Consider the following 12,175-nt stretch of genomic DNA (forward strand, 5'->3'; position numbering starts at 1 on the left):
GGAGATGAATTAGCTCTTGATTTGATTCATTATTGTTGTAAAAATTAATCATTTTAATGTGCAACAGGGATGAAGGAGTCGCTTGATACAGTCAAAAACAAAACAAAACAAAAACCTTTGCTATTGAAGGTTTCTGGAGCTCCTCGCCACAGTCGTCCATGTTTTTGTCAGTTCAGATGTACAGAGGTCAGTAATAATGTGTCTTCTACTTGTGACTTATCATGACTGACCATGAACACATGCAGCAGTTGAAATCAGCCGTCTGTCTGTCCAAATAATCAACAACATTGATCTCTGAACTGAACGCAGTAGCTCCTCATTGTTACGCAGTTAGTGACAAACAGTATTTAGAACACTGAACATACAAAGACTTTGACTGTGTCTGAATGAATGAAGTTAATTCTTGTAATGAAGTCTTTTTTTTTTTTAAGAGAATAATATACTGACCACATCCACAGCTCGTCTCGGCTCTTTTTTTTTGGATCCACTCCTCTGATTTTACTCATGAAGATCAGTTTACTAGTCATGGTTATTCTACTCAGCCTGTGAGAACAGCTGTGTAATGTCTAGAGCTGCAACTAACAATTAGTTTCTTGATTAATCGATTAGTTGTTTGAACCATAAAATGTCTGGAAATGGTGAAAAATGTCGATCACTGTTTCTCAAAGCCTCAAATATCTAGTTTTATCCTGACCGACAGTCCAAAACCCAAAAATATTCACTTTACTATCACAGAGGACTAAAGAAACCAGAAAACAGAAACATTTGAGAAGAATCAACCAATCGTCGCAGCACTAATAGTGTCTTCTTTGGTTCTGGAGATTATAAGCATTATTTACTTTATGAAAACTTGTGATAGATAAAGACGTCAAACAATATTCTCAACGACCACAGCTGCTCTCAACTTCTGTAATTTACTGTGGAAGCATATTAGCAACAAAAATTGAAAACTGGAAATGAGCTTAAGTACAAATAAAGTTTATTTATAATATATAAGTTGATTTAGAATCACAATAAAACAACTATGAAACACAATAATGTAAAGTTTACAGTGGATTCAGAAAGTATTCCGACCCTTTGCTGTAGCACTCCTAATTGTGGGCAGTTGCATCCTTTTTGCTTTAATGATCCTTGAGGTGTGTCTACAACTTGATCTGATTCCACCTGTGGATAACTGAATTGACTGGATATAGTTTAGAAAGGTGCACATCTGTGTGTATAAGGTCCCACAATCCACAATCCATGTCAGGACAAAAACCAAGCCCTGAACCAATGCACAGTAATTTAAGGTAAGTTTATAATTAAGCCTGAATCTAAGTGTCCACTATTTAAAATAAAGTAATGAAAACTCTTACAAACTGACAGTGCAGGATTCAAATCACTGACGAAAAATCCTAAAAATATAAAATGATTTTTTCTTAACCTCTGCTTATTTCATTTTCTCCATTAGTAAATGGTTTATGCATTTCACCCAAAAAGCTGCAAAATGGTAATAATAGAGAAAAATGTTATTTTATCTATATATATATATAAAATCCCTGTTATAATTTACCAGAGTCCAAGGTGACATCTTCAAATGTCTTGTTTTGTCTAAAACCCCAAAATATTCCATTTACAATTATATAAAACAGAAAAACAGGAAAACCTGGCATTAGAGAAGCTGGAAACACTTTGTTTTTTTGGCATTTTTGCTTTTATGAAGTTAAAGTGACACATTTTATGAATTAATCATTAATTATTATGTAGTATGAAATTAGGACACAATAAGTGGACCACCTTCCCTCCTCTGTCTTTTTCCAGATTCCTCCAGATTGTGGATCTTTTCTCTCTCTCTCTGTGCCGAGGCCTCCTGTAGCATTTCTCTGGTTTCTTTGACAACTAAGATGCTAAATTATGTCATTTCTGAGCAGCCTTATTTAACCTGAAAGTATTACATGGTAAGCCCATCTAGGACCTGAAGGGACCAGGCCACAAGCCTGTAAATGAAGGGACTGTGAGCTGTTCCATTGTTACAGAGACTGTTACTGGTAATATCTTCAGTGGGAGTTCATTCATGGTGCCGATGTAAGGAAACAGCCTCTCAGTGAAGGTGTGTGTGAAGGTGTGTATGTGTGTGTTAGTATCAGGATCAGAGAATGACAGTTTTCCTCTGTTCCAGTCCAGATGAACTCTGATCCTCTGCAGCTTCTTCTTCACTGAGAGAACTTTATTAGAGAGTGGTGGAGAGATTGCTGTGTATTTTCCATTAAGGAGACTTATTTCCCAGTATCCAGCTGCTATTTGTCCCTTGCTTCCAACAGATTCATTTACCACACCCACACCCCAGAATTTATCATGTCTAACCTCAACTTCCCAGCTGTGAGTCCCAGAGTTAAAGCCCTGAGAGCCCAGGACACAGGGGTGATGGTCAAACCTCTCTGGGTTTTCAGGAAGCTTCTGTTTCTCTCCACGTCTCACACTGGTCAGATCTTCAGACAGGATAAGGTTTGGCTGAGCAGTGTTTGGATCCAGAATCACAGGAGTGTAGGAGACCATCTCCTTCATCTTGTTCCAGATGTTGAAGGTCAGGTTGCCCAGGTGTTTGGCCACATCTATCAGAGCTCCTGAGACCAGCTCTGGATCATCCAGCAGGGGGCGCTGCTGGACTCTTTTCACTGCAGCCTTGTAGTTCTGCAGGAATGAGACGTCTTCAGCTTTCAGCTCCTCCTCTGTGGCTCTGATTGTGTCTGACAGAGCTGCTATCTCTCTGCTCAGAGCCTTTATCTTCTCCTTCATCATCTGACTCTTCTGATCCTCTTCCTCCCTCAGAACAGCGATCCTGGCCTCCTCTTCCTCTTGTAGAAACAGGTGAAGCTTCTTAAACTGCTCCTTGATCTGCCTCTCTGTGTCTCTGGCCTGGACCTTAATGTGTTCTGCTGTTTCATCACAGTTTCCTTTAACTTTGTTAAAAAGCTTCAGTTTCTCCTTTAAGGGCTTCAGGGATTTCTGGAGCTCCTTTTTGTGATCATGTGCAGCTTCATCGATGGGTTTGAATCTGTGGTTGTTGTGTGCTTTTGAATCTCTGCAGACGAGACACACTGGCTGCTGATGGTCCAGACAGAAGAGTTTGAGTTTCTCAGAGTGCAGACTGCAGAGATCCTCAGACCCTGCTGAAGCTCTCTGATCTCTCTCCAGTAAGAAGGTCTCACACAGGTTCTTTAATGCCAAGTTACGAGGAGGATCAATGAATAAATGTCTTTCCCTACAAACTGGACACTCCTGAGTTTGTTTTCCTCTCCACCAGTTCTTCACACATTCTTTACAGAAGCTGTGGCTGCATGTCAGGACAACTGGATCTGTAAAGATGTCCTGACAGATGGGACAGGAGAGATCGTTTTCTGATTGAGAAAACATTTTGTCTCTGTGTGACGCAGAAAACACAGCAGACGGGGGAAGTTCCACAGTCTCGAAAGTTCCCTTAAAGTTACTTTCACTTTGAGTCGTAGCTCCTCTAAAACTCTTCTTTATAATGTAGAATCAGCAGAAGGTTGAAGTGGCAGTATTCCAGTAATCCAGTAATCCCAGTGTTTCCAGTGTTCCCAGTATTCCCTCTTTTATGTGGCCTCTCTCTGTGGAATTCCTGAGTTTGGTCTGGAGGTGAATCTTGAACGCACTGAACAAAAAGGGCAGCGGTGCTATTTAACCAACGTCACATAATGCCAACAGTTTTGGAAAGCAGTATGCACATACTGCACACACCCATCTGATGCACATGACTCCACCTGAGGTGAACATGCCTTTACATGAGTTTGGTGGCAAACAGTGGCGTCATTGAGGGTAATAGTGAAACTAAGTACTCAGGGCCCAGACATGGAGAGGGCCTTCAGAAAGCCTGGAGTTAAAAGATTGTTTTTATCTGCAATTTTGAAATTTCACATTATTAGCATTGTATTTAAACTGTCAAGTGTTGGCTGAATAAATAGTTTGACCAACTATTTCTTGTATTTAAAACATTATTAGAGCCTATGATGGGCCTAGTGTAGTCTGCTCCTGCAGTAGGGTGGGCAAAAATGGTTCCAAATGGGTCTTCAGACACTGTAATTGTGCTAATACTAAGGAATTTGGATGAAGTTGATGCTATCATGTCACTTAAATGTCACTTAAAAAATAAAATCAGGCTATCAGAAGAGAAAAGAAAGAAAACAATCAGAGGGAAAGCAGATGTTGACACGTGGCTTGCAATTACAATAGTTAGCTTCTTGACAAATGAAGAAGCATTTCAGTTTGAGAAACAACCACAGAGAGTGAATCAGTGCATGTTCATAATCACCATCTTTTCATGTTACTGAGGATGTTAGACAAGCTGAGCTCATGAAGTAGCTACTAAAAGTTATTTTAAGTAGTCATTTGCAGCAGTTCACACTGAAAAGAGATTTGTAACATCAGGTATTACACAATATTATACAATTTTAAGATGTTTGTAATATACAATGATTCTCAGCAACTTTTGAAATATGATCAGTTTACTATAATGTTTTGATCAGTTTTACAATTGTGTTTATAAACATTACTGATCCAAAATAAGGTTTAAAAACTTACATTAAGTTCATGTTAATATTTAACTTTACTTCTTGTATTAAGATCATTCAGTCAGTTTGAGAGTGATAGCAGGTTGTGATCCTCTGTTTTCAATTCAATACTGGGGCCAATTGTTTGTCTGTATTTGGATTGTGTCTTCAGGTCTCTGAAGTTGTATTCAGTGATGTCTTATTTAGTTGTCTTTGATTATGAAATGCAGTCAGATAGTAAACAATTCTTTGTGGAGAGGCAAGCAGACAACAGACACAGAGGAACATTATCATCACATCCGGGTCATGTTTGTGTCAACCTGATGAATTTTTATACAAAAAAAATTGATTAGTGCAACTTTAATCAGTCATAGAGTATATGTTGATTATGTCTCGATGCCTTGGTAAACTCAACAGCTTCTTTCTTTCATCATGAAATCTATGCGCTTCAATGCCAAACTGGTTACTGATCTGTAAAAAGTGAACAAAATGTAAAACGCTTTTTGTAACAAACTGCAATTCATCAAGATCGTTTACAGTTATTTGAGTTAGATGTTAGACTGCATTGGGGATATTCTACTTAAAAATAATATATTGTTTTACCATGTTTTTCTTTTGTTCTAATGTTTCTTAAAGAGTAAGTTAACACCCTCTGAAAATCCTTTTTTTGCCGGTTGTTTTTGCCAGTCAACATGCTACTGTTATAATGTAACGTTTAGCATGTTAGCATGCTAACATACTAAATCTAGCATGTTCCCATCCACTGCAGAGACCCAAGGGTTACATTTCTGGCAGGGTTACGGTCGGCTTCATTGTGCATTTGACTCAACCTCAATTGGTGACTCAAGATGAAGGGTTGAAGTTCATCATTGAAAGCAGATAATAAAAACTTAGCATGTTAGCATGCTTTTAGCATTCATCTCAAGCTGAGACTTGGGAATTTACCCTTTACTTTTAGAAGTATCCTGTCATGAACTGACATATGAGAGAAAACTTTGTCCGGCACCTCCAGCGTCTTTATTATTCATCCTCAGGGGACCATGAATGTCTGAACCAAATTTCATGGCAATCCTTCTGAGAGTTGCTAGAATATCTCACTCTTCACCAAAGAGTTGGACCGACAGACTCACTGATAGACCAACGTTGTTGAATTCAACATAAGACGTTTTGAATCATGTGTATTAATTAATATAAGAAGAGTTTGTTTGATACACATTCAAATGGAGATGAATTAGCTCTTGATTTGATTCATTATTGTTGTAAAAATTAATCATTTTAATGTGCAACAGGGATGAAGGAGTCGCTTGATACAGTCAAAAACAAAACAAAACAAAAACCTTTGCTATTGAAGGTTTCTGGAGCTCCTCGCCACAGTCGTCCATGTTTTTGTCAGTTCAGATGTACAGAGGTCAGTAATAATGTGTCTTCTACTTGTGACTTATCATGACTGACCATGAACACATGCAGCAGTTGAAATCAGCCGTCTGTCTGTCCAGATAATCAATAACATTGATCTCTGAACTGAACGCAGTAGCTCCTCATTGTTACGCAGTTAGTGACAAACAGTATTTAGAACACTGAACATACAAAGACTTTGACTGTGTCTGAATGAATGAAGTTAATTCTTGTAATGAAGTCTTTTTTTTTTTTAAGAGAATAATATACTGACTACATCCACAGCTCGTCTCGGCTCATTTTTTTTGGATCCACTCCTCCGATTTTACTCATGAAGATCAGTTTACTAGTCATGGTTATTCTACTCAGCCTGTGAGAACAGCTGTGTAATGTCTAGAGCTGCAACTAACAATTAGTTTCTTGATTAATTGATTAGTTGTTTGAGCCATAAAATGTCTGGAAATTTTGAAAAATGTCGATCACTGTTTCTCAAAGCCTCAAATATCTAGTTTTATCCTGACCGACAGTCCAAAACCCAAAAATATTCACTTTACTATCACAGAGGACTAAAGAAACCAGAAAATAGAAGCATTTGAGAAGAATCAACCAATCGTTGCAGCTCTAATAGTGTCTTCTTTGGTTCTGGAGATTATAAATATATAATAAAAAGCCTGAATTACAACCTGGAGGTGACAAGTTTGAAAGATATGAGTGTTTACGATGATTTTTAAAAAACTTAGCTGGTATATTATTTTTTCTGCGAGGGCTTCGAACAGCTGTGGTTGCTAATTATTTTTTAGATGAATATAAACATGCAGTATAGGGACCTAAATATGAGCAGCATTATTTACTTTATGAAAACTTGTGATAGATAAAGACGTCAAACAATATTCTCAACGACCACAGCTGCTCTCAACTTCTGTAATTGATTGTGGAAGCATATTAGCAACAAAAATTGAAAACTGGAAATGAGCTTAAGTACAAATAAAGTTTATTTATAATATATAAGTTGATTTAGAATCACAATAAAACATTAATAAAACAACTATGAAACACAATAATGTAAAGTTTACAGTGGATTCAAAAAGTATTCAGACCCTTTGCTGTAGCACTCCTAATTGTGGGCAGTTGCATCCTTTTTGCTTTAATTATCCTTGAGGTGTGTCTACAACTTGATCTGATTCCACCTGTGGATGACTGAATTGACTGGATATAGTTTAGAAAGGTGCACATCTGTGTGTATAAGGTCCCACAATCCACAATCCATGTCAGGACAAAATCCAAGCCCTGAACCAATGCACAGTAATTTACGGTAAGTTTATAATTAAGCCTGAATCTAAGTGTCCACTATTTAAATGAAAGTAATGAAAACTCTTACAAACTGACAGTGCAGGATTCAAATCACTGACGAAAAAACCTAAAAATATAAAATGATAGTAAATGGTTTATGCATTTCACCCAAAAAGCTGCAAAATGGTAATAATAGAGAAAATGTTATTTTGTACATATATATATAAAATCCCTGTTATAATTTACCAGAGTCCAAGGTGACATCTTCAAATGTCTTGTTTTGTCTAAAACCCCCAAATATTCCATTTACAATTATATAAAACAGAAAAGCAGGAAAACCTGGCATTAGAGAAGCTGGAAACACTTTGCTTGTTTGGCATTTCTGCTTTTATGAAGTTAAAGTGACACATTTTATGTATTAATCATTAATTATTATGTAGTATGAAATTAGGACACAGTAAGTTAAAAAAAATATAAATTTAAAAAATAGACAATAGGAGTTATAAAACTTATGCTTAGAAGATTTGTGTGATGGTACTTTTTTTTTTTCAGCAGTAAGGCTCCGAGTGTCCCATTATCATCACAGTTTGTCCCAGAACACTTATATACATCACTCCCTATTCATTCATATACAGACATTTGCTGTGTTGAAAAACTGTGGACATACTGGTAAAAAAAACCCCTCAAATTGGGTAAAACATCCTTTGTATAATTACATATACAGAATCATTATATCAACATTAATCAACATAATCATAGAATTATGAATAAGTAATTTGCCATTTTAAATCACAGACACAATACAATCATGTATAGATAATTCCATTTCATGGTTAATACCGATTATCATTTTTTTCCCTGAAAATCATTTTGAGTACCCTGAGCATTACAAATCATCTTTTTAAATCAATAACTCACTCTCCTCTTACTGCTTCATCCTCTATGATGTTCCTTTCCTCCTTTGGGCCTTTGACTGTCTTATGGTGATGTCATGCCAGGTATTGGACACATGCAGGTCAGGTAGGTGATGATCAAGTCTGGTTTCCACCTTCCCTCCTCTGTCTTTTTCCAGATTCCTCCAGATTGTGGATCTTTTCTCTCTCTCTGTGCTGAGGCCTCCTGTAGCATTTCTCTGGTTTCTTTGACAATTAAGAGCAGCCCTATTTAACTTGAAAGTATTACATGGTAAGCCCATCTAGGACCTGAAGGGACCAGGCCACAAGCCTGTAAATGAAGGGACTGTGAGCTGTTCCATTGTTACAGAGACTGTTACTGGTAATATCTTCAGTGGGAGTTCATTCATGGTGCCGATGTAAGGAAACAGCCTCTCAGTGAAGGTGTGTGTGAAGGTGTGTATGTGTGTGTTAGTATCAGGATCAGAGAATGACAGTTTTCCTCTGTTCCAGTCCAGATGAACTCTGATCCTCTGCAGCTTCTTCTTCACTGAGAGAACTTTATTAGAGAGTGGTGGAGAGATTGCTGTGTATTTTCCATTAAGGAGACTTATTTCCCAGTATCCAGCTGCTATTTGTCCCTTGATTCCAACAGATTCATTTTTCACACCCACACCCCAGAATTTATCATGTCTAACCTCAACGTCCCAGCTGTGAGTCCCAGAGTTAAAGCCCTGAGAGCTCAGGACACAGGGGTGATGGTCAAACCTCTCTGGGTTTTCAGGAAGCTTCTGTTTCTCTCCACGTCTCACACTGGTCAGATCTTCAGACAGGATAAGGTTTGGCTGAGCAGTGTTTGGATCCAGAATCACAGGAGTGTAGGAGACCATCTCCTTCATCTTGTTCCAGATGTTGAAGGTCAGGTTGCCCAGGTGTTTGGCCACATCTATCAGAGCTCCTGAGACCAGCTCTGGATCATCCAACAGGGGGCGCTGCTGGACTCTTTTCACTGCAGCCTTGTAGTTCTGCAGGAATGAGACGTCTTCAGCTCTCAGCTCCTCCTCTGTGGCTCTGATTGTGTCTGACAGAGCTGCTATCTCTCTGCTCAGAGCCTTTATCTTCTCCTTCATCATCTGATTCTTCTGCTCCTCTTCCTCCCTCAGAACAGCGATCCTGGCCTCCTCTTCCTCTTGTAGAAACAGGTGAAGCTTCTTAAACTGCTCCTTAATCTGCCTCTCTGTGTCTCTGGCCTGGACCTTAATGTGTTCTGCTGTTTCATCACAGTTTCCTTTAACTTTGTTAAAAAGCTTCAGTTTCTCCTCTAAGAGCTTCAGGGATTTCTGGAGTTCCTTTTTGTGATCATGTGCAGCTTCATCGATGGGTTTGAATCTGTGGTTGTTGTGTGCTTTTGAATCTCTGCAGACAACACACACTGGCTGCTGATGGTCCAGACAGAAGAGTTTGAGTTTCTCAGAGTGCAGACTGCAGAGATCCTCAGACCCTGCTGAAGCTCTCTGATCTCTCTCCAGTAAGAAGGTCTCACACAGGTTCTTTAATGCCAAGTTACGAGGAGGATCAATGAATAAATGTCTTTCCCTACAAACTGGACACTCCTGAGTTTGTTTTCCTCTCCACCAGCTCCTCACACAGTCTTTACAGAAGCTGTGGCTGCATGTCAGGACAACTGGATCATTAAAGATGTCCTGACAGATAGGACAGGAGAGATCGTTTTCTGATTGAGAAAACATTTTGTCTCTGTGTGACGCAGAAAACACAGCAGACAGGGGAAGTTCCACAGTCTCGAAAGTTCCCTTAAAGTTACTTTCACTTTGAGTCGTAGCTCCTCTAAAACTCTTCTTTATAATGTAGAATCAGCAGAAGGTTGAAGTGGCAGTATTCCAGCAGTCCAGTAATCCCAGTGTTTCCAGTGTTCCCAGTATTCCCTCTTTTATGTGGCCTCTCTCTGTGGAATTCCTGAGTTTGGTCTGGAGGTGAATCTTGAACGCACTGAACAAAAAGGGCAGCGGTGCTATTTAACCAACGTCACATAATGCCAACAGTTTTGGAAAGCAGTATGCACATACTGCACACACCCATCTGATGCACATGACTCCACCTGAGGTGAACATGCCTTTACATGAGTTTGGTGGCAAACAGTGGCGTCATTGAGGGTAATAGTGAAACTAAGTACTCAGGGCCCAGACATGGAGAGGGCCCTCAGAAAGCCTGGAGTTAAAGGATTGTTTTTATCTGCAATTTTGAAATTTCACATTATTAGCATTGTATTTAAACTATCAAGTGTTGGCTGAATAAATAGTTTGACCAACTATTTATTGTATTTAAAACATTATTAGAGCCTCTGAGGGGCCTAGTGTAGTCTGCTCCTGCAGTAGGGTGGGCAAAAATGGTTCCAAATGGGTCTTCAGATGCTGTAATTGTGCTAATACTAAGGAATTTGGATGAAGTTGATGCTATCATGTCACTTAAATGTCACTTAAAAAATAAAATCAGGCTATCAGAAGAGAAAAGAAAGAAAACAATCAGAGGGAAAGCAGCTGTTGACAATAGTTAGCTTCTTGACAAATGAAGAAGCATTTCAGTTTGAGAAACAACCACAGAGAGTGAATCAGTGCATGTTCACAATCACCATCTTCTCATGTTACTGAGGATGTTAGACAAGCTGAGCTCTTCACCAAAGAGTTGGACCGACAGACTCACTGATAGACCAACGTTGTTGAATTTAACATCAGACGTTTTGAATCATGTGTATTAATTAATATAAGAAGAGTTTGTTTGAGACACATTCAAATGGAGATGAATTAGCTCTTGATTTGTTTCATTATTGTTGTAAAAATTAATCATTTTAATGTGCAACAGGGATGAAGGAGTCGTTTGATACAGTCAAAAACAAAACAAAACAAAAACCTTTGCTATTGAAGGTTTCTGGACCTCCTCGCCACAGTCGTCCATGTTTTTGTCAGTTCAGATGCACAGAGGTCAGTAATAATGTGTCTTCTACTTGTGACTTATCATGACTGACCATGAACACATGCAGCAGTTGAAATCAGCTGTCTGTCTGTCCAGATAATCAACAACATTGATCTCTGAACTGAACGCAGTAGCTCCTCATTGTTACGCAGTTAGTGACAAACAGTATTTAGAACACTGAACATACAAAGACTTTGACTGTGTCTGAATGAATGAAGTTAATTCTTGTAATGAAGTCTTTTTTTTTTTAAAGAGAATAATATACTGACTACATCCACAGCTTGTCTCGGCTCATTTTTTTTTGGATCCACTCCTCTGATTTTACTCATGAAGATCAGTTTACTAGTCATGGTTATTCTACTCAGCCTGTGAGAACAGCTGTGTAATGTCTAGAGCTGCAACTAACAATTAGTTTCTTGATTAATCGATTAGTTGTTTGAGCCATAAAATGTCTGGAAATGTTGAAAAATGTCGATCACTGTTTCTCAAAGCCTCAAATATCTAGTTTTATCCTGACCAACAGTCCACAACCCAAAAATATTCACTTTACTATCACAGAGGACTAAAGAAACCAGAAAATAGAAACATTTGAGAAGAATCAACCAATCGTTGCAGCTCTAATAGTGTCTTCTTTGGTTCTGGAGATTATAAATATATAATAAAAAGCCTGAATTACAACCTGGAGGTGACAAGTTTGAAAGATTAAAAGAAAAACTTAGCTGGTATATTATTTTTTTCTGTGAGGGCTTCAAGCAGCTGTGGTTGCTAATTATTTTTAGATGAATATAAACATGCAGTATAGGGACCTAAATATGAGCAGCATTATTTATTTTATGAAAACTTGTGATAGATAAAGACATCAAACAATATTCTCAACGACCACAGCTGCTCTCAACTTCTGTAATTTACTGTGGAAGCATATTAGCAACAAAAATTGAAAACTGGAAATGAGCTTAAGTACAAATAAAGTTTATTTATAATACATAAGTTGATTTAGAATCACAATAAAACATTAATAAAACAACTATGAAACACAATAATGTAAAGTTTACAGTGGATTCA

The 12,175-nt window shown here is 38.1% G+C and overlaps 2 protein-coding genes across 2 annotated transcripts; both read right to left on the reverse strand.

Annotated features, from left to right (window-relative positions):
- Positions 1 to 1,782: 1,782 nt before the first annotated feature.
- Positions 1,783 to 3,440, reverse strand: LOC122981081 (nuclear factor 7, ovary-like). The gene has a single exon (XM_044349603.1). The coding sequence runs from the start codon at positions 3,391 to 3,393 to the stop codon at positions 1,948 to 1,950; it is 1,446 nt and encodes a 481-aa protein (XP_044205538.1). The 5' UTR covers positions 3,394 to 3,440; the 3' UTR covers positions 1,783 to 1,947.
- A 4,959-nt stretch (positions 3,441 to 8,399) lies between these two features.
- Positions 8,400 to 10,307, reverse strand: LOC122981113 (nuclear factor 7, ovary-like). The gene has a single exon (XM_044349653.1). The coding sequence runs from the start codon at positions 9,871 to 9,873 to the stop codon at positions 8,428 to 8,430; it is 1,446 nt and encodes a 481-aa protein (XP_044205588.1). The 5' UTR covers positions 9,874 to 10,307; the 3' UTR covers positions 8,400 to 8,427.
- Between the last annotated feature and the right edge of the window lie 1,868 nt (positions 10,308 to 12,175).

The sequence above is a fragment of the Thunnus albacares genome, chromosome 4 (assembly GCF_914725855.1).
Source record: "Thunnus albacares chromosome 4, fThuAlb1.1, whole genome shotgun sequence".
Lineage (NCBI taxonomy): Eukaryota > Metazoa > Chordata > Actinopteri > Scombriformes > Scombridae > Thunnus > Thunnus albacares.